At 42.5% G+C, this 19935-nt stretch overlaps 1 protein-coding gene across 1 annotated transcript in view; it reads right to left on the minus strand.

Annotated features, from left to right (window-relative positions):
- L3MBTL4 (L3MBTL histone methyl-lysine binding protein 4) overlaps positions 1–19935 on the minus strand; it is a 412230-nt gene that overhangs the window by 140961 nt on the left and 251334 nt on the right. The window contains exon 15 of the mRNA XM_038747457.1: positions 14648–14718. Coding sequence (XP_038603385.1) covers positions 14648–14718 — 71 coding nt within the window. The remainder of the gene's footprint in view (positions 1–14647; positions 14719–19935) is intronic.

The raw sequence follows: 19935 nt of genomic DNA on the forward strand, positions 1-19935 counted from the left end.
AGGTTTTTCACCGGGGTTTGGCCAGGTCTCTGGTTACTGTGTGGCCCTGTTTATTATCTTCTACATAATTGCCACCATGATAGTTATAAAGGGCACATCTCTGACCCCTTTTCACCTCTGAACATGCTGAATCACTTCTCCCTTCTCTTTATTGGTTCACCAAATAGCAATTGCAGTGTTAAGATGTTATAGTAAATTCAGAGCTACTGCTCGATCAAACTGGTGAGGTGCAGATAATTTTCTGCCATTCTATCATTACAAATAAATGTCATCTGAAAGGGATCAGATAATTAGTATGAAACCTGCAATGTGGCTCTCTTCCACATATAAAGCATTGAAGGTTTTACATTTGTCAGCCAAATCTTGGAGGTAAAATAGTATTACCGCTCATGCCATTTGCTTCATTTGAAAACACACACATCATTTCACAAGAGAAATGTCTGTCCAGAAAAACACAGCCAAGAAGGGAACGAAATGGAGAATGATGTAAATAATAGATGAAATTGCTGTCTTTTCCAGTAAATAAAGTGCAAGACATAAGTAATACACAATGTACCTTACAAGGCAATGGTAACTATGGCAACAGCTAGAGATGCCATGTATTCTTGTGACTCAATAAAATATCTCACTGATGTACAAAATTAATGTCTAATACCTTCTTATTATATAGGTCTTTTCTTACATCAAACTAGTCTCCAAATATTCTAACGTAAAACATCTATTTTCATTGCTCGCTCTGTGTTCTAAAGATGACCCAGAGTATTAACTGCCGTGGGTCATCTTTATAGTCAGTTCAACAGACTGGGATGAATTCCAACAAGGGACTTAAAAGCCCGAAGGTCTGGAGCCACAGTCTTCTAATTCTCTAATGAGCAACTTTCACTTCCAAAATTTGACTTGAAGCATGTCTGAGACTCTAAATAGGGGCTAATGAGCAGTACTATGGTTCCATGCTGTTAAATCTATGGATTTTGATAGCTGTCTACATGTTTTGTTTTGTTGTCTGTCTCCCCCTTCTAGACTGTGAGCCCGTTGTTGGGTAGGGACCGTCTCTTTATGTTGTCGACTTGGACTTCCTAAGCACTTAGTACAGTACTCTGCACATAGTAAGCGCTTAATGAATATGAATGAATGAATGAATGAATGAATGAATGAATGAAAGCAATGTGACCTAATGGAAAGAGCATGGGCCTAGAAATCAGAGGCCCCGGGTCCCAATCCCAGCTCTGCAATGTGTCTGCTGTATGACCTGGGGAGAGTCATTTAACTTCTCTGTGCCTTAATTACCTCAACTGCAAAATGGGAACAATAATGATTGTGGTATTTGTTAAGAGCTTACTATGTGCCAGGCACCGTACTAAGTGCTGGGGTAGATACGAGAAAATCCAGTTGGACCCAATCCATGTTCCATGTGGGGCTCACACTTTTAATATCTATTTTACTGATGAGGTACCTGAAGCATACAGAAGTTAAGTGACTTTCATTCATTCATTCATTCAATCATATTTATTGAGCGCTTACTGTGTGCACAGCACTGTACTAAGCGCTTGGGAAGTACAAGTCGGCAACATATAGAGACAGTCACTACCTAACAACGGTCTTACAGTCTAGAAGGGGGAGACAGACAACGAACCAAAGCAAGTAGACAGGTGTCAATACCATCATAATAAACAGAATTATAGCTATACACACATCATTAATAAAATAGAGTAATGAATATGTACAAATAAAATAGAGTAATAAATATGTATAAATATATACAAGTGCTGTGGGGAGGGGAAGGGAGTAGGGCAGAGTGGGGGGGTGATGGGGAGGGGAGGAGGAGGAGAGGAAAAAGGGGGGGCTTAGTCTGGGAAGGCCTCCTGGAGGAGGTGAGCTCTCAATAGGGCTTTGAAGGGAGGAAGAGAGCTAGTTCGGCGAATGTGCGGAGGAAGGGCATTTCAGGCCAGGGGAAGGATGTGGGCCGGGGGTTGACGGTGGGACAGGTGAGAACGAGGCCCAGTGAAGAGGTTAGCGGAGGCAGACGAGGGGGTGCCGGCTGGGCTGGAGAAGGAGAGAAGGGAGGTGAGGTAGGAGGGGGCGAGGTGATGGAGAGCCTTGAAGCCAAGAGTGGGGAGTTTTTGCTTGATTAAGCTTTTTTGCTTGATTAAGCACTCTCCCAAGTGCTTAGTACAGTGCTCTGCACACAGTAAGCATTCAATAAATATGGTTGAATGAATAAACGGATAACCGCAAACTATTTAGATTAATGTCTGTTTCCCCATCTAGACTGTAATTTAACTGTGGGCAGGGATTGTGTCTTCTCACTCTGTTGTACTTTACTCTCCCAAGTGCCCACTACGTACAGTGCCCTGAACGTAGTAAGTACTCAATAAATGCCACTGAGCATGATGAGAAGATGATATGCACCATAATTCTAAGTCACTCAACAATAATAAAAATGGTAATGACAATTGTAGTATTTGTGAAGTGCTTACTATGTGTCAAACACTTTACTAAGCACTGTGGTATATACAAGATTATTAAATCTGGACACTGTTGCCGTCCCACATGGGGCACAGAGGCTTTCAATCCCTATTTTACGGATGAGGAAACTGAGGCCCAGAGAAGTTATGTGACTTACAGAACGTCACACAGCAAGCGACAAGAGCTAACATTACAATCCAGATCCTCCAACTCCCAGACTCAAGCTCCTTCCCCTAGGCCATGTGGCTTCTTTAACTCAATAGACCAGTGTATTTTATGGTATACCCAGACTTACTGGACTCAAGCTTTGCTGCTGGAAGAGACCTCTATGAAAGATAGAGATGAATTCATCTCTGAAATAAGATTTGCTTTTGGAGTTTTGGGGCTTGTAGAACTCCTATGGAGTGGCTCTGCTTTGGCCTAAAATGAGTCATGAATCAACTGCAGGCTCAGAAATACAGCCTAATGGCTGCGGATCAGTTCTAATTAATGTTAATCAAAGTTAGTCACAAACTTAGTAGAGTCCCTTGAACAAACCTGCATGGGGAAATAGGGGTCTTTCCTTCCCTGGTCACCATTAATGATTAGATAATGATTCTCTAATAATGATAATGATCATAATATTATCATTGATAATAATATCATTATCTTGGTGGCCTCATTCGCTCCCATGGCTTCAACTATCATCTCTACGCTGATAACACCCAAATCTACATCTCTGCCTCTGCTCTCTCTCCCTCCCTCCAGGCTCGCATCTCCTCCTGCCTTCAGGACATCTCCATCTGGATGTCTGCCCACCATCTAAAACTCAACATGTCCAAGACTGAACTCCTTGTCTTCCCTCCGAAACCCTGCCCTCTCCCTGACTCTCCCATCTCTGTTGATGGCACTACCATCCTTCCCATCTCACAAACCCGCAACCTTGGTGTCACCCTCGACTCCGCTCTCTCGTTCACCCCTCACATCCAAGCCGTCACCAAAACCTGCCTGTCTCAGCTCCGAAACATTGCCAAGATTCGCCCTTTCCTCTCCATCCAAACCGCTACCCTGCGCATTCAAGCTCTCATCCTATCCCGTCTGGCCTACTGTATCAGCCTCCTCTCCCATCTCCCATCCTCCTGTCTCTCCCCACTTCAATCCATACTTCACGCCACTGCCCAGATTGTCTTTGTCCAGAAACACTCTGGGCATGTTACTCCCCTCAAAAATCTCCAGTGGCTACCAATCAACCTACGCATCAGGCAGAAACTCCTCACCCTGGGCTTCAAGGCTGTCCATCACCTCGCCCCCTGCTACCTCACCTCCCTTCTCTCCTCCTACAGCCCAGCCCGCACCCTCCGCTCCTCTGCCACTAATCTCCTCACTGTGCCTCGTTCTCGCCTGTCCCGCCGTCGACCCCCAGCCCACCTCATCCCCCTGGCCTGGAATGCCCTCCCTCCCAACATCTGCCAAGCTAGCTCCCTTCCTCCCTTCAAGGCCCTACTGAGAGCTCACCTCCTCCAGGAGGCCTTCCCAGACTGAGCCTCCTCCTTCCTCTCCCCCTCCTCCCCCCTCCTCCCCCCTGCCTTACCTCCACCCCTTCCCCACAGCACCTGTATATATGTATATATGTTTGTACGTATTTATTACTCTATTCATTTATTTTACTTGTACATATCTATTATATTTATTTTATTTTGTTAATATGTTTTGTTTTGTTCTCTGTCTCCCCCTTCTAGACTGTGAGCCCACTGTTGGGTAGAGACCATCTCTATATGCTGCCAACTTGTACTTCCCAAGCGCTTAGTACAGTGCTCTGCACACAGTAAGCGCTCAATAAATATGATTGATTGATTAATAATGATTCTTGATTCTCTAATAGTGATTAGAGGAGCAGCACGGCTCAGTGGAAAGAGCACAGGCTTTGGAGTCAAAGGTCATGGGTTCAAATGCCGGCTCTGCCAACTGTCAGCTGTGTGACTTTGGGCAAGTCACTTAACTTCTCTGTGCCTCAGTTACCTCATCTAGAAAATGGGGATTAAAACTGTGAGCCCCCGTGGGACAACCTGATCACCTTGTAACCTCCCCAGTGCTTACAAAAGTGCTTTGCACAGAGTAAGTCCTAAACAAATACCATCATCATTATTATTATTAAAAAGAAAAAAAAATGGAACTGCCCTGACTAGGATCATTTAGGGGCAGTCCTGCCAGGAGGCTGGGGAATGGACTTGGCAAACTGAAGTTCTCTCCACCGGATGAGTTATCCATGAAGTGGAAGGGCCCTCTTCTCAGATACACCCATAGATAGGGACTGTGCCAGTTTGGAGAGCAAGGAGACCTGACAGAGATTGACTGCACTAAGAGAGGCATATTATTTTTGGAATTCCTTGAGGAAGCTTACATCAGATTAAACGGTGTGGGATTCAGTTTACAGAGATGACAGTGCTCCTCCAGCCTCATATCCCAGAATATATATTATTTATTAAACGGATTTATTTTTAGCCTCATTTCCCAGACTCTTCCATTTTATATAATCCCACGTTTTAATTTTTTTTTAAATTTCCAGGGCAGTTTTACCCTATACTCACCCACACACAGAAAACAGACAACAAATTCAAGTCAAGTACATGAGTAAGAAATAAAGAAAAAGTTCTCATTTGATATCTGCACTTGGATCTGTATCCTTCAAGCACTTGCTACCTCACCCTCACTCCAAAAGCACTTATGTACATCTCTGTATTTCATTTATTTATATTAATGTCTGTCTCCTGCTCTAGACTGTAAAATCCCTGTGGGCAGGGAACTTGTCTACCAACTTTATTTTATTACTCTCTGAAGCGTTTGGTGGCTTCCCTTCCGGCTCCACCACGAATCTTCTGTGTGACCTTGGGCAAGTCACTTCACTTCTCAGGACCTCATTTACCTCGTCTATAAATGGGGATTAAGAGTGTGAGCCCCATGTGGAACAGGAACTGTGTCCAACCCAATCAACTTGCATCAACCTCAGTGCGGAGAACAGTTCTGGCACATAGAAGGTGCTTAACAAATACCATCATCATTATTATTATTATTGTAAGCACTTAACAAGTACCATAATTATTGTTATTAAGTGTTCAATGAATATCACTGATTACTCTGTCCAGTGAATTGCTAAATGATAAATTAACTAGTAAAAGTCTTAAAAGTCTTACAACATCCTCACAAATTTAGTGCATAACAATTTCCTAAAAATATTCATGGCACAAGTTGTAAAAATCCACATGCATACAGTAGTAATAATAATAATAATGATGGCATTTGTTAAGTGCTTACTATGTGCCAAGCACTGTTTTAAGCACTGGGGGCGGGGGGAGATACAAGGTGATCAGGTTGTCCCCTGTGGGACTCACAGTCTTAATCCCCATTTTACAGATGAGGGAACTGAGGCTCAGAAAAGTTAAGTGACTTGCCTAAGGTCACACAGCAGATATGTGGCGGAGCCGGGATTAGAACCCATGGCCCCTGACTCCCAAGCCCGGGCTCTTTCCACTGAGCCATGCTGCTTCTCTAGTAGTAGTTAAATGTGTGCACATACACAATACATATGCAGTCTCATATCTTGAGTTCAATAAGAAAATTGCATATTATTATTCAAGCATTCCAAGGAGACATTTTTGCTGTAGAAAGTGAAAATTTCTCTCATTGTTTTTAAATATGACTGAAACCAGAAAACAAATGTTATCACCATGATTTAAAGACTTAGAGTTGCATGACATCAAAGAAATTTTCACTACGGAGGAGGTTGTTTCAGTAATTCAAGTCAATTAGAGCTTAAATGCCCTGTTGAAAACCATGCACCTATCTTAATACCCTTGTCATCAAGCTTAGGGTTAGAGCACCTCTGTTTTTTGGGAAAATGCCATGAATTTTCTCGGGTTCCTTTTTAATAAGCATTTGAAAAATATCTGATTTTTCAATGAAGTTCTTTTTGTTCATATTGTAATTCAAATCCAAAGCTGGGAGCAGATTGTCTGCAGGAGGGGATAGGAAGGAACAGATGCAATATACATGCACTGTCTAAAAATGGCACTATTCACGTCACTGAAGGGAATCTCTCGGCTCATCATTCATGCACTCCTACAGCATTTCAGAGGCTTGGAATGAGCTACTAAAACTTCTCTGGACTAAAATTTGAATATATGTTCCATTTTTTACATAGTTTGGGAGGAAAGCGTTGTTTATAATCTTTCCAATGCCTAGCTCTCTCTTCCCTCTCACTCTCACTCTCACTCTCTCTCTCTGTCATGCACTATCACACATTGCTTTTTTTCTGAAGGAAGATAGTGAGATTCCAGCTTTTATTAATGGGGAAACAAAAAAAAACCATGCGGAAATGGCTCAGTCGAACGTTAGAACCAAATACCAACTTTCTGCAAAGCACTGTGCTAGACATTGAGGGGATGTTCAAAAGAAGTAAATGAAATAAGTGCCTGCTCTCAGAGCTTGAGAAACACAAGAAAATGTAATAATATATGGTATTTGTTAAGCGCTTACTATGTACCAGGCACTATACTAAGCACTGGGGTAGATACAATTAAATCAGGTTGGAAACAGTCCACGTCCCACATGGGGCTCACAGTCTCAATCCCCATTTTACAGATGAGGTAACTGAGGCACACAGAAGTAAAGTGACTTCCCCACGGTCAGACAGCAGACAAGTGGCAGAGCTGGAATTAAAACCCAGGACCTTCTGATTCACAGGCCCGCGTTCTATCCACTACACCATGTTGCTTTAACTAAGACCATAAGCAGTTGAGAGTGTAATAAAATGAAGAACTTCATTTCTATAAGAATAAATTATCAAATCCATCTTAACTATATGAACTGTTTAAATAAGAAATGGTAAAATAATATATTCCATTTTCCCCATGGAGAGAGTCAAAAACTTAAACATGAATTAAAACATCATGTTTTCAGATTCACTGACACTGATAGTGTTTTGATAAAGCAGTGTGGTAGCAGAAAATGTTATTTGGAGGATATCTCTTAAAATGAAGAATTCAATATTTGTTAAAGATTTCTACTATACAGGGCCACTTCAAGTCTGATCTCCAATCAATCAATCAATTAATGGTATCTATTAAGCACTTACTGTATGCAGGGGCATTATACTAAATGCTTAGGAAAGTACAGTACCTTAGAACAGTGCCTCAGAGCCTGATACAGTGCCCGGCACATAGTAAGTGCTTAACAAATACCATTATTATTATTATTATTATTAATAAAAATATTATTACAACAGTGTTGGTAGACATATTCCCCACCCACAACGAGCTTACAAAAAAGAGAGGGAAATGGACACTAATAAAAATTAATAAAACCCCAAATGTATATATATACACACATAATTCATAATATAATTCATACATTATTAATAAAAATATTATTACAACAGTGTTGGTAGACATACTCCCCACCCACAAGAGAGGGAAATGGACATTAATATACATTAATAAAACCCCAAATGAATATATATATATATATATATATATATATATATACGCACACAATTCATAATATAATTCATATACACTGTAAATCATAATTTATAATTATATTGTAAATATGCTGGGAATGTCATGGTTATATGGGTGTGAAATACAGCCATGGTGTTTTATCCAACCTTTATGGTGTTTGTGACAGAAAAGAGCCTTCTTCGTGGCTAGGAGGAAATTAAGAGCTGTATTTTCAACCACAAGCTGTGCTTCGTCCCCAGCTGCAATTAGCAGAAATAGACTGGTGTATTTGTAGGAATCGCAAACTCTGTTCAAAAAACTGCTAAGTACACTTTGTTTGACGGTGAAGAAAAGTCTAATGGGCATAGAATTACAAAACTTGGGGGACTCCAGCTGGGTTAATTTGAGACCCACTTTTGGCTCAGTCAGTGGAAACTGGCTTCACGCATGATGTTTTGTTTTTTTTTTACACCTGGCCAGGAAGAAGCCTATGAAGGTCATGAATCTGGTTTGAGACTTTTATTGATGGTGACATGGAGATGTGTGATGGGGATTTGTCATTTGTGATTTCCTTGACAACTGCATCAGCCTCCTTGCTGAACTCCCTGCCTCTCCCCACTCCAAGTCCAAATTTTACTCTGCTGCCCAGGTCATTTTTCTGCAAAACAATTCAGTCCATGTTTCCCCACTTCCAGTGGTTGCCCATCCACCCCCATATCAAACAGAAACTCCTTATCAGGGGCTTCAAAGCACTCAATCATCTTGCCCCCTCCTAAACTTATCTCTCTAATTTTCTGCTACCACCCAGCCCACACACTTTGCTCCTCTTAGGCCAAATTACTCACTGTACCTAGATATCTATTTTACCACCACCCTATCACCCATGTCCTGCCTCTGGCCTGGCATATCTGACAGACCATCACTTTCATCATCTTCAATACCTTATTAAAAAGCACATCTCCTCCAGGAGGCCTTCCCGAACTAAGCCCACATTTCCTCTACTCTCCCTTCTGTGTCTGTTGCCTTTGCCCATGGATTTGTGCCATTTATTCACCCCACCCTCTGACCCACAGCACCTATGTACATGTCTGTAATATTTTAGTGTTTATCTCCCCCTCTAGACTTTTAAAATCCTTGTGGGCAGGGAGTGTGTCTACCAACTCTGTTATACTGGACTCTCACAAGTACTTAGTATAGTGCTCTGCACCCGGTAAGCACTCAATAAATACCATAGACTGATTGATAAAATGAAAAATACAATGGCAAGTGATGGGATCCCCAAAGGGGCTGATCTGAAAACCAGCAACTAAATTAATTCCATCCTCAATCATGGAGTCATATAGCAGATAGGCAGCTGACAAACAAACAGCTGAACTTAGTCTCACCCTAGCTACCTGGTCTCAGTACCGGGCTAAAATATCCCCAGGGCTTTAAGGCAAAAATGAAAAGTCCCAGATTATCCTCCAGTCCAGACCCAAATCCATCAGGCCAGATAAAGGTATACACCCTCATCCTTCAACCAGAATCCACTAATACCCCGGCTGGAATGGCGATCTTGACTACTTCACATCCAGGGCAGGTTTATGAGATTTTCCTGATGAAAAATGATGGTTGCAGCAAGTAAATTTCAGGCCCAGAGTTATGGCCAACACAATCCATTTCTGCTGGAAGCAATGCAGTGCACTATCATCCGCTCAAAACGCCGAGATGTTCCGGGATTTAAGAGGACCTTCAGAAACCTGCTCCTTCTGAATGAACCTGCTACTTCTGAGAGGTGAATACTATTTCATCTTTCTACTCAGCTTTCTGGAAATCTCTGCGTCTCTCTTTCCCTTTCCACCTTTCTCCCCCTTTCAACTGACGTGTTACATTTGCTAAAGTCCAGCTAAATAAAAGGCTTCTGGCGGATACTGAGGAAGCCTCTGATGAAACAGACATAGAGAGGCTGTGTCTTTCTATGGGGAGAAAGAGGCAGAGGGAGAGGAGTTTGAGGCAGGGAAATTGTAGACTGTGAGCCCATTGTTGGGTAGGGATTGTCTCTGTTGCTGAATTGTACTATCCAAGCGCTTAATACAGTGCTCTGCACACAGTAAGCGCTCAAAAATAATAATGATAATGATAGCATTTATTAAGCGCTTACTATGTGCAAAGCACTGTTCTAAGCGCTAGGGTGGTTACAAGGTGATCAGGTTGTCCCACGGGGGGCTCACAGTCTTCATCCCCATTTTACAGGTGAGGTAACTGAGGCCCAGAGAAGTGAAGTAACTTGCCCAAAGTCACACAGCCGACAAGTGGTGGAGCCAGGACTTGAACCTATGACCTCTGACTCCAAAGCCCGGGATCTTTCCTCCACTGAGCCACGCTGCATAAATACGATTGAATGAATGAAATGGACAGGCAGGGATTTAGACATGGAAGAATGGGAAAGAAAAGATGCAAAGCAGAGAAAGGTTGAAGTATCACGAGGGAGGGAAGAGAGGAGTAGCAAAGCAAAGGCTAGCCACTCCATGCAATTTCCCCTGCAAAAATATTCTCCCAGGGCTGCGTTCTGCCCGCTTTTCAAGCAAGAGGCCAACTCCTCCCTCTGGCCTGAAACTTCCTTCCCATTCAGAAGTGACAGATTATCACTTTCCCCACCTCCTAAACTGCCATCTAATAATAATGGAACTTACAAAATTCCATTGTGCCAAGGACTGTTCAAAGCACTGGAGTAAATACATCATAATGAGGTCGGACACAATCCCTTTCCCACATGGGGCTCACAAACCTCATAGGAGGAAGTAGGATTTGGTTCCCATTTTACAGCTGGGGGAACTGAGGCACAGAGAAGTTAAGTGACTTGCGCGAGATTACACAGCAGGCAAGTGGCAGAAGCCAGGGTAAGAACCGAGGTCCTTGGAGTTCCAGGCCTTTGCTCTACCCCAGCTGCTTCTTATGGGAAGCAGCACGGCGTAGTGGATAGAACACGGCCTTGGGGATCAGAAGGTCATGGGATCCAATCCCTTCTCTGCCACTTGTCTGCTGTGTGACTTGGGCAAGTCACTTTACTTCTCTATGCCTGGTACCTCGTCTGTAAAATGAGGATGGAGACTGTGAGCCCTACGTGGGACAGGGACTATGTCCCACCCAATCTGCTTGTATCCACCCCAACGTTTAGTACAGTGCCTGGTACAGAGAAAGTGCTTAACAAATACCATAATTATCACTATTATCCACTAGACTTGTGACTTCCAACAAGAGGCCTTCCCTAACTAAACCCTCATTATTCGCCTTCCCTTCTGTGTCACCTCTGCACTTGGGCCTGTAACCCTTCAGCACTTTGCTTTTCACCCCACACTCACAGCACTTCAGTACATATACAGCTGTAATTTGTTTGAATGTTCGTCTGACCTTCTAGTGTGTAAATGCTTAAAATCACATCTCTTCCAGTAGGTCTTCCTCATTTCCCAATTCTCCCTTCCTCCTCCACTGCCTAGGCAAATGGACCTGCACACCTTAAGAAGGCTGTGAGCCTGATGTGGGACAGATCTATTAACTTGTATATATCCAAGTGCTTAGAACAACAGTGCTCAGTACATAGTAAGTGAGCCCGTTTCTAGACTGTGAGCCCATTTCTAGACTGTGAGCCTGTTATTGGGTAGGGACTGTCTCTATTTTTGCTGAATTGTACTTTCCAAGCACTCAGTACAGTGGTCAATAAATGCGATTGAATGAATGAACAAATACAATAATGATACTAATAATCAGCAGACTTGTTTTCTAGTCCTGGCTTTGCCTATAGATGACTAATAATAATAATAATAATAATAATAATAATAATAACAACAACAACAATTGTAGCATTTGGTAAGCGCTTACTATGTGCTAAGCATTGTTCTAAGTGCTGCGGTAGATACAAGGTAATCACATCGGACACAGTCCCTGTCCCACAAGTAGCTCACAGTCTTAATCCCTATTTTACAGATGAGGTAACTGAGGCCCAGAGAAGTAAAATGACTTGCTCTAGGTCACACAGCAGACATGTGGCGGAGTAGGGATTAGAACCTACGTCCTCTGACTTCCAAGCCTGTGTTCTTTCCACTAGGCCATGCTGCTCCTGCTCACTTCCTGGCTGGTCGCAGGCCACGGCCCAGTGGGAATACGACTGGTAGGGAAGAGAGTGGCACTGTGCAGCTCACCAGAGGACCACCGATTCCTCTCTGCCCGCCCTCGGGCCAGAAGGTCTCAGAGCTGAGTCTTGGCTGTCGTTTCCGACTCCATCAACGGCCATCAGTGTGACATATCTGGTTCCTGGGCCCCAGCCCTCCTCTCCGCAAGCCTCCAGAGAAGAGTGGGGAGAGGGACTGAAAATCTACTGAAGGAGCGTGGCTCAGTGGAAAGAGCACGGGCTTGGGAGGCAAAGGTCATGGGTTTGAATTCCCACCCTGTCAAGTGTCAGCTGTGTGACTTTGGGCAAGTCACTTAACTCTTCTGTGCCTCAGTTACCTCGTCTGTAAAACGGGGACTAAGACTGTGAGCCTCATGTGGGACAACCCGATGACCTTATATCCTCCCCAGCGCTTAGAACAGTGCTTTTCACATAGTAAGCGCTTAACAAATGCCCTTATTATTATTATTACTGGCTTAGAATTCAGGATAGAACTATCTGAAGGGCACACTGGTAGGCAATTGCTATCACTGTGATGTGGACAGGATGCTTTGGTTTATAAAGAACTCAATCAACCCTCTATCTCCTACCTCCTATAGTGCTTGTTAAGCGCTTACTATGTTCCAAGTCCCTGTCCCAGTTGGAGCTTACACTCTAATCCCCATTTTTTACAGATGAGGTAACTGAGGCATAGAAGTGACTTGCCCGAGATCACACAGCAGACGCGGTGGAGCCGGGATTAGAACCTAGGTCCTTCTAAATTCCAGGTCCATGCTCTAACTACTGAGTCCCGTTACCTTGCCCTAACATCATTCCTATCAATCAATCAATCGTATTTATTGAGCGCTTACTGTGTGCAGAGCACTGGACTAAGCGCTTGGGAAGTACAAGTTGGCAACACATAGAGACAGTCCCTACCCAACAGCGGGCTCACAGTCTAGAAGGGGGAGACAGAGAACAAAACCAAACATGCTAACAAAATAAAATAAATAGAACAAATATGTACAAGATAAATAGATAAATAAATAGAGTAATAAATATGTACAAACATATATACATATATACAGGTGCTGTGGGGAAGGGAAGGTATGTCCTGGATCTCCCTCCATTTTCATATCTGAAAGACTCAATCTCTCCACGCTCAAAACCATCCTAAAATCACATCTCCTCCAATAGGTCTTCCACGATTTAACCCTCATTTCCTCAATTTGCCCTCCCTTCTCCATTGCCTAAGCCCTTGGATTTGTACCCCATAAGCACTTGATATTCACCCCATCTCCGGCCTCCCATATGCTCTTACTCCCTCCTTTCCCCTACGTGTAGTTTATTTTAATACGTGTATCACCCTCTAGACTGTAAGCTCCTTGTGGGCAGAGATGGCCTACCAACTACTGTGTTGAACTCTCTCACACACTTAGTACAGTGCTCTGCACACAGTAAGCACTCAATAAATATCACTGATTGATTAATGGTTTTAAAATGAAAGGAGGAATGACAAAGGAATCAGAGAGGTGGCCTGGCCTAGTGGAAAGAGCATGGGATTGGGAGTCAGAGGACATGGGTTCTAATCTTGGATCCATCACTTGTATGCTGTGTGACCTTGGGCAGGTCACTTAACTTCTCTGTGCCTCAGTTACTTCATCTGTAAAATGGGGATTAAGACTGTAAGCCCCATGTGGGTTAACCTGATTATCTTATATCTACCCCAGCACTTAGAACAGTGCTTGGCACATAGAAAGCACTTAACAAATACTATAATTATTATTATTATTAAAGAAAGAAGAAAACAAAACTCATCTTGGTTTTGAAGCAACCGTTCTTCAGGTTGCTAAATGTAATTGATTGATTCTTGGAAGTGTAAATAAAACAAAAGTGAAAAACTTGATTTGATGATCTGTAGATAGTAATTTCAGGCAACACCTATACCATAGGATATCTCAGGGAAAATCCAGACAGATTGAGGAGACGGATAGTTTGCTTCTGTTTCCAGATTGTGAGTCCACTGCTGGGTAGGGACTGTCTCGATTTGTTGCTGAATTGTACTTTCCAAGCATTTAGTATAGTGTTCGGCCTACAGTAAGCGCTCAATAAATATGATTGATTGAATGAATGAGAATATGGAGGAACAAAAACAACTGGAATGTTTATTACTGACAACTTAGGGTGGGAGGAGTTGAAGACAAGGTAGATGGACCTGAAATGGTGCCTTGGCAACCTTTCCTTCTTCCAGATTTCCCCCCTCGCAAAATTTCCCCTGGGAAAGACCTTTCCTCACCACAGAGCCCCATGTGGGACAGGGACAGGGACAGGGAATTTTCTGGGAGAAAGACTGATCATGACTGAATCCTCGATAGTTCAAGCGGCTCTGACAGCTTTCATTCAGGAGTACTTTGTCCTCTTAACTTCTCGTGTTCATGTACCAGATCTTTTGACTTTCTTATCCAAGTGGCTTCTTTCAGCTTTAACAGGTCGCTGTTCCATTTTTTTTCTTTCAATTTTGGCAGGGAGGAAAGGGCAAGGGAGAGGGAATTCTTCCCAGGAAAAAGCAAAATGATCTTACCTCTGAGTAGATGATCTAAGTCAATATCTTCTTTTCCTTTCATTTTCAGACACTTTTCCTGCGGTACAAGGCTGGCAAAGGAACAGAAATAAAACCTAGGTTCATTATCCTGGAAGGTGGAAATAAATCAAGATAGCACCAATTTAAATAAACACCACAGGGCAAACACAAGTGATTTACCCAGCACTTTACAGCAGCAAGCTTTCCTTATTTTTTTCAGGTAAGAATTCATTCATTCATTCAATAGTATTTATTGAGTGATATGGTGAGCGGAGCATTGTATTAAGCCCTTGGGAGAATACAATACAACAAAAGACACATTCCCTCACAACAACCTTACAGTCTAGAGGGGGAGACAAACATTAATATAAATAAATAAACTAGTGCTGTGGGGCTGGGAAGGGGGATGAATAAAGGGAGCAAGTCAGGGTGATGCAGAAGGGAGTGGGAGAAAGGAAAGGTAAGAAGAGACTGACTGTTAAATGTGGAAAATATAATTTTATAATCTGCTGTAGGGAATGCCACAGACCTTCAAGAGACAACTCCCTTTGGAAAGGGAAAAAGAGGTGAGCACAGGAAAAACAATTGCTTTTGGAGACTTTAACTCACATCAGGACAAAGAGATTAATAGTAACACGGTACTTTACTGCAAAACAGGGACTCCAACTGAGTTGTTGAATGTCAGGGAATTCACTAACTTTTAAAATATTACAGTAGGCACTAAGGTTTAATTTTTTAACCATTTCATCATTGAACTTTATTAAAACCGGTTAGCAGACTTGATAATACATATGCAAGCTTTATTGAAAGAAATATGTCTCGGGCTGCTAAGTACTAGAAGGAGGGTAGACACTGAATATATTTATATGGCTTCTGATTATAGAAACCATATACTATGATAATAGAGGAACTGGGATGTGAATCTTATGTCCTACTCAAAGATCTGAGAGAATCTGGGAGTTTATTGTATTGGGAGTAATTGAAGTAAACATCTTACAACAACAAAGGATGACTAAATCCCCTGTGTCCTAATCATGGCAAAACCAAACCCCAAGGAAATGCACGTTCAAATCTCAAAGCTTATTTTGGCTACTCAATTTGAGAATCGTCTCAAAAACAACTGGCTTTCATCGAATTCTAATACTGTACAACTGGGTTACTTATTCATTACACTAAAGTTCCTTCTCCCACATTCCCCAGACCTCCAGCATTCTTGCTTCTAAGGGGAAAACACAAAACACAGGTGGCCGACGAGTCCAAAATAAGAGTGTAAGCTCCTTGCGGGCAAGGTCCTTGCCACTTCATCATACTCTACTTCTTGAGTGTCACGTCAAGTGGGAGCTCAATAAATACTGCTCCTATTATTACTGCTATGACTACTGCTATTGTTGCCGTTGATACTACAACTCCAATACTATTGATAGTGCTGATACTACTACTTCTGCAACTTCTATAGAGAAGCAGTATGGCTTAGTGGAAAGCCACACTGCTTCTCTAAAGCAGCATGGCTTAGAGGATAGAGCACAAGCCTGGGAGTCAGAAGGCCATGGGTTCTAATCCCAGCTCCAACAACTGTCTGCTGCGTGACCTCGGGAAAGTTACTTGAATTCTCTGTGCCTCAGTTACCTCATCTGTAACTCACTTGGCATATAGGAAGCACTTAACTCATATCAAAATCATCATCATCATCACCATGAAGGAGAATGGAGTTGCAGGATAGAGAAAGGACTTGAGCAAGGGGTTGATGACTAGAGACATGAGATGAAGTAGGTGGCTATTAGAGGGATAAAATGTGTGGGGTGAATTGTTGTGGAAGGTGAGTGTAGTTAGGTGGGATCGGGAGAAGTGACTGAGTGTTTTAAAGCCTATGGTGAAGAACTTCTGAGTGATGTGAAGATGGATGGGCAACCACTGAGGGGTTTTGAGGAGTTGGGACATGTGGACTGAATGATTTTTTCAAAAAATGATCTGGGAAAAAGAGTGAAGTGATGAGAGACTGCAGGCAGGGAGGTCAGAGAGGTGATTGATAAGAGTAGTCATTCATTTATTCAACTGGATTGTATTAACTGCTTAGAAAGTACAGTTCAGCAATAGAGAGACAATCCCTCTCCACACCAGGTTTACAACCTAGAAGATGGCATTTGTTAAGCTGTTACTATGTACCAAGCACTGTTCTAAGTGCTGGAGAAGATATAAGATAATCAGGTTGGACACAGTCTCTGTCCCCCATGAAGCTCACAGTCAATCTCCCATTTTACAGATGAGGTAACTGAGGCCCAGAGAAGTGAAGTGACTTGCCTGAGGTCACACAGCAGACACGTTGCAGAGCTAGGACTAGAACACATTACCTTCTGGCCCCCAGGCCCGTGCTCTATCCACTACTCCATGCTGCTGTCTAGTTGAGATGGGACTAGACAAGTGGATTAGCATGGTAGCAGTTTTATGGAGAGGAAGGGATGGATTCTAAAGATCATAGAAACATAGGACTGATAGGATTTAGTGATAAACTGAATATGAAGGTTAAATGAAAATGATGAGTTGAGGATAATGCCAGGGTTTCAGTCTGATGAGACAAGAAGGATGGTGGTGGCTTTTACAGTGATGGGAGAGTTGCGGGGAAGATAGAGTTTGGGTGGGGAGAAAAAGGAGTTCCAGGAGAAAGGCCTGGTCCAAAATGTTAAAAGTAGTTGGGAAGTTAAGGAGGTTTAGGTAGGAGTGGAGTCCACTGAATTTGTCAAGGAGGTCATTAGATGACCTTAGAGAGGACTATTTCCTTAGAATGGAGGGAGTGGAAGCTGATTTCAGGAGTCAAGAAGAGAACCGGAGGCTAAGAAGCGGAGGCATCAGCAGTAAACAACTCACTTGAGCTTGGGAAGAGAATGATTAGGACGGAGGTGGAATGATAACTGGAAGGAGTTGGGGGGAGGCGGTGGTGGTCAAGGGAGCGGCTTGGGGGATAGGAGAGACATGGACATTTTTGTAAGCCGCTGGGAAGGAGATGAGGTGATTGAGTGGTTGAAGATCAAGGCCAGGGAGGAAAGCAGGCAAGGGTTTTAATAAGAAGTGATGGGATGGGGCCAGAGGCAAAATGGAAGGGTGAGATTTAAAGAGGAGGTGGGCATTCATGCGTTTAGTACAGTGTTTTGCACATAGTAAGCGCTCAATAAATATGACTGAGCTGAACTGAACTGAACCTGTTGAGATCCTGTTTGGAAAGATGGTAGTCTTAGAGGGGATAACGAACTTGGTGGAGGATAAAGAATAGCATTGGAGACCATCCAGGAGCTCTTTTGTGGGTAGGAGTTGGGGGATGTGGCATTATCCTTCTATTTGAAAAAAGCACAGGACTGGGACTCAGGAGACCTGGGTTCTAACCCCTGCCCGTCCATTTGCCTGCTGTGTGACTTGGGTAGGTCACTTCCCGTCTCTTTGCCTCAGCTTTCTCACCTATAAAATGGGGCTAAAATATTCGTTCTACCTTCTAGGGAATGAGTCCCGGGTGCGAGTGGGACTCTATCCAATCTGACACAATCCAATGTTGTAATTATCCCAGTTCTTGGACAAGGTTTGGCCTTGTAGGAAAAATTTAACATACAGCATTATCGTTATCATCACCATCATCATCATCATCACCATCATCTGTAGGTAGCAACCCTAATACAATCTGCCTTATTTTGGGGTTGCCAGAAAACCGAGACTAGCACTGCGCACAGTGTGCTGGAAATGAAATGAGGAAACTGGGGGTAAAGGAAAGCTAGGAACCCTATACAGAACCCCACAACTAAGTTGTGCTGCTCCTGAAAAGTGTAGTGATCCCCCCGCCCACCCCCAAAAAGTAAGACCATGGGTCTTTAAGAGGTTGGCTATTTAATTCAAATTTCTCCTAAAGAATATCACCGATACCTCTCCTCCAACTGGCCCATCCGTAGAGCAGAGCAAATTTTTGGTTCTCTGTCAGATAGGGTAAACTCTTGACGTGGAGAAATACATTTCTTCTTATAATTACAATGTTAGTAAATATTTTCAACTGAATACAAACATGATTTTCCTTGCAACTCAAGTTCATTCTGTAATCAAGGTCTCAGCACAAAGCCACAAACTCAAGATGGGCTATTATGCTTGGTAATGATGTTGATGATGATGATAATGGGGGAGAAGAATATATGTGCTGAAAAGAACAAATCACATTTATTTTTCTAAAAGAAGACGAAATTTCCTGGCACAAGGAACCCAGCAGTAACATTGTGTTCTCTTTTCCTGGCCTCATATCTATTTTTTCATTTTTAAGGCTTGAATGATTTTACATTTGCACAAATGATGGGATGCCATTGTGCTCCTTAGAGATCACGTTTTTGATACTGTTAGGAATCTGATTTTATAAGCATAGGGGTGACAGAAAAGGTTTTAAAATATCGAAATCATCAGAGTCTTTATTTTACAAATTATGCTCTTGGGGTTTAAGCTAATGAAACTTTCCAAAATCTTCTTTTTTTCCTCCCTTCTAGTAATCTGAAACCAGAGTTGGCAACCTGGGGCTTCAGTGCGAAACTACGGGGTCCCAGTTGCCTGTTTCCCGATATAAACATTCTTCAAAATATATTTTCCAGACATTATTTTACCCAGGTTTGGCAGAAAAAAGATCCAAGCTTAAGATGTTGTGAAAATTTGACTAACTTAATTCCTAGTTTAAAGGGGGGAGAGTGCTTCCTAATAAGATATTTATGCTTAAGATGAGAAGAATAAAGCTCAACAAAACTGCTGGATTACCTTCTCATACTGTTCTGCAGTGCTTTGTGACAGATCGCCTCTTCAAAGCCAGGTGAGTGTGAAGAGGGAAAACAAGCAAACCTATGCTTTATTCCTAATGGCAGAGGTTTGTTTCCTTTCAGCGCCACAGAAATGTCACTATCTCATTTAGGGATGGAACCATGGGCAGTTTGAGCACAGATTGTTCCATCAAATTTAATTACCAAAGACCCAGGCCAAAATTGAAATTAACAGATTCCACCTTGAATGACAAAATATTTTAAGAAAATCCGCTCAGGAAATTGTTTTCCTATAGTGCTTTTTTTACAGTTGACAACCACAGCCTTGGGAATACGATATTTCCTGGACTTTGGAAGAGTGCATGTGCACTTAATGAATTCCGGCTACTTTGCCATCTCATCAGCTTTGACTCCTATTCTGGTCCATTACACAGCAGTACTAGTGGTCCTAATAACATAGCTGACTCAGAACTAGGTTAGGGATAATAACAATAACAATGATTATGGTAATTGTTAAGCACT

Source organism: Tachyglossus aculeatus, chromosome 5 (assembly GCF_015852505.1).
Source record: "Tachyglossus aculeatus isolate mTacAcu1 chromosome 5, mTacAcu1.pri, whole genome shotgun sequence".
NCBI lineage: Eukaryota > Metazoa > Chordata > Mammalia > Monotremata > Tachyglossidae > Tachyglossus > Tachyglossus aculeatus.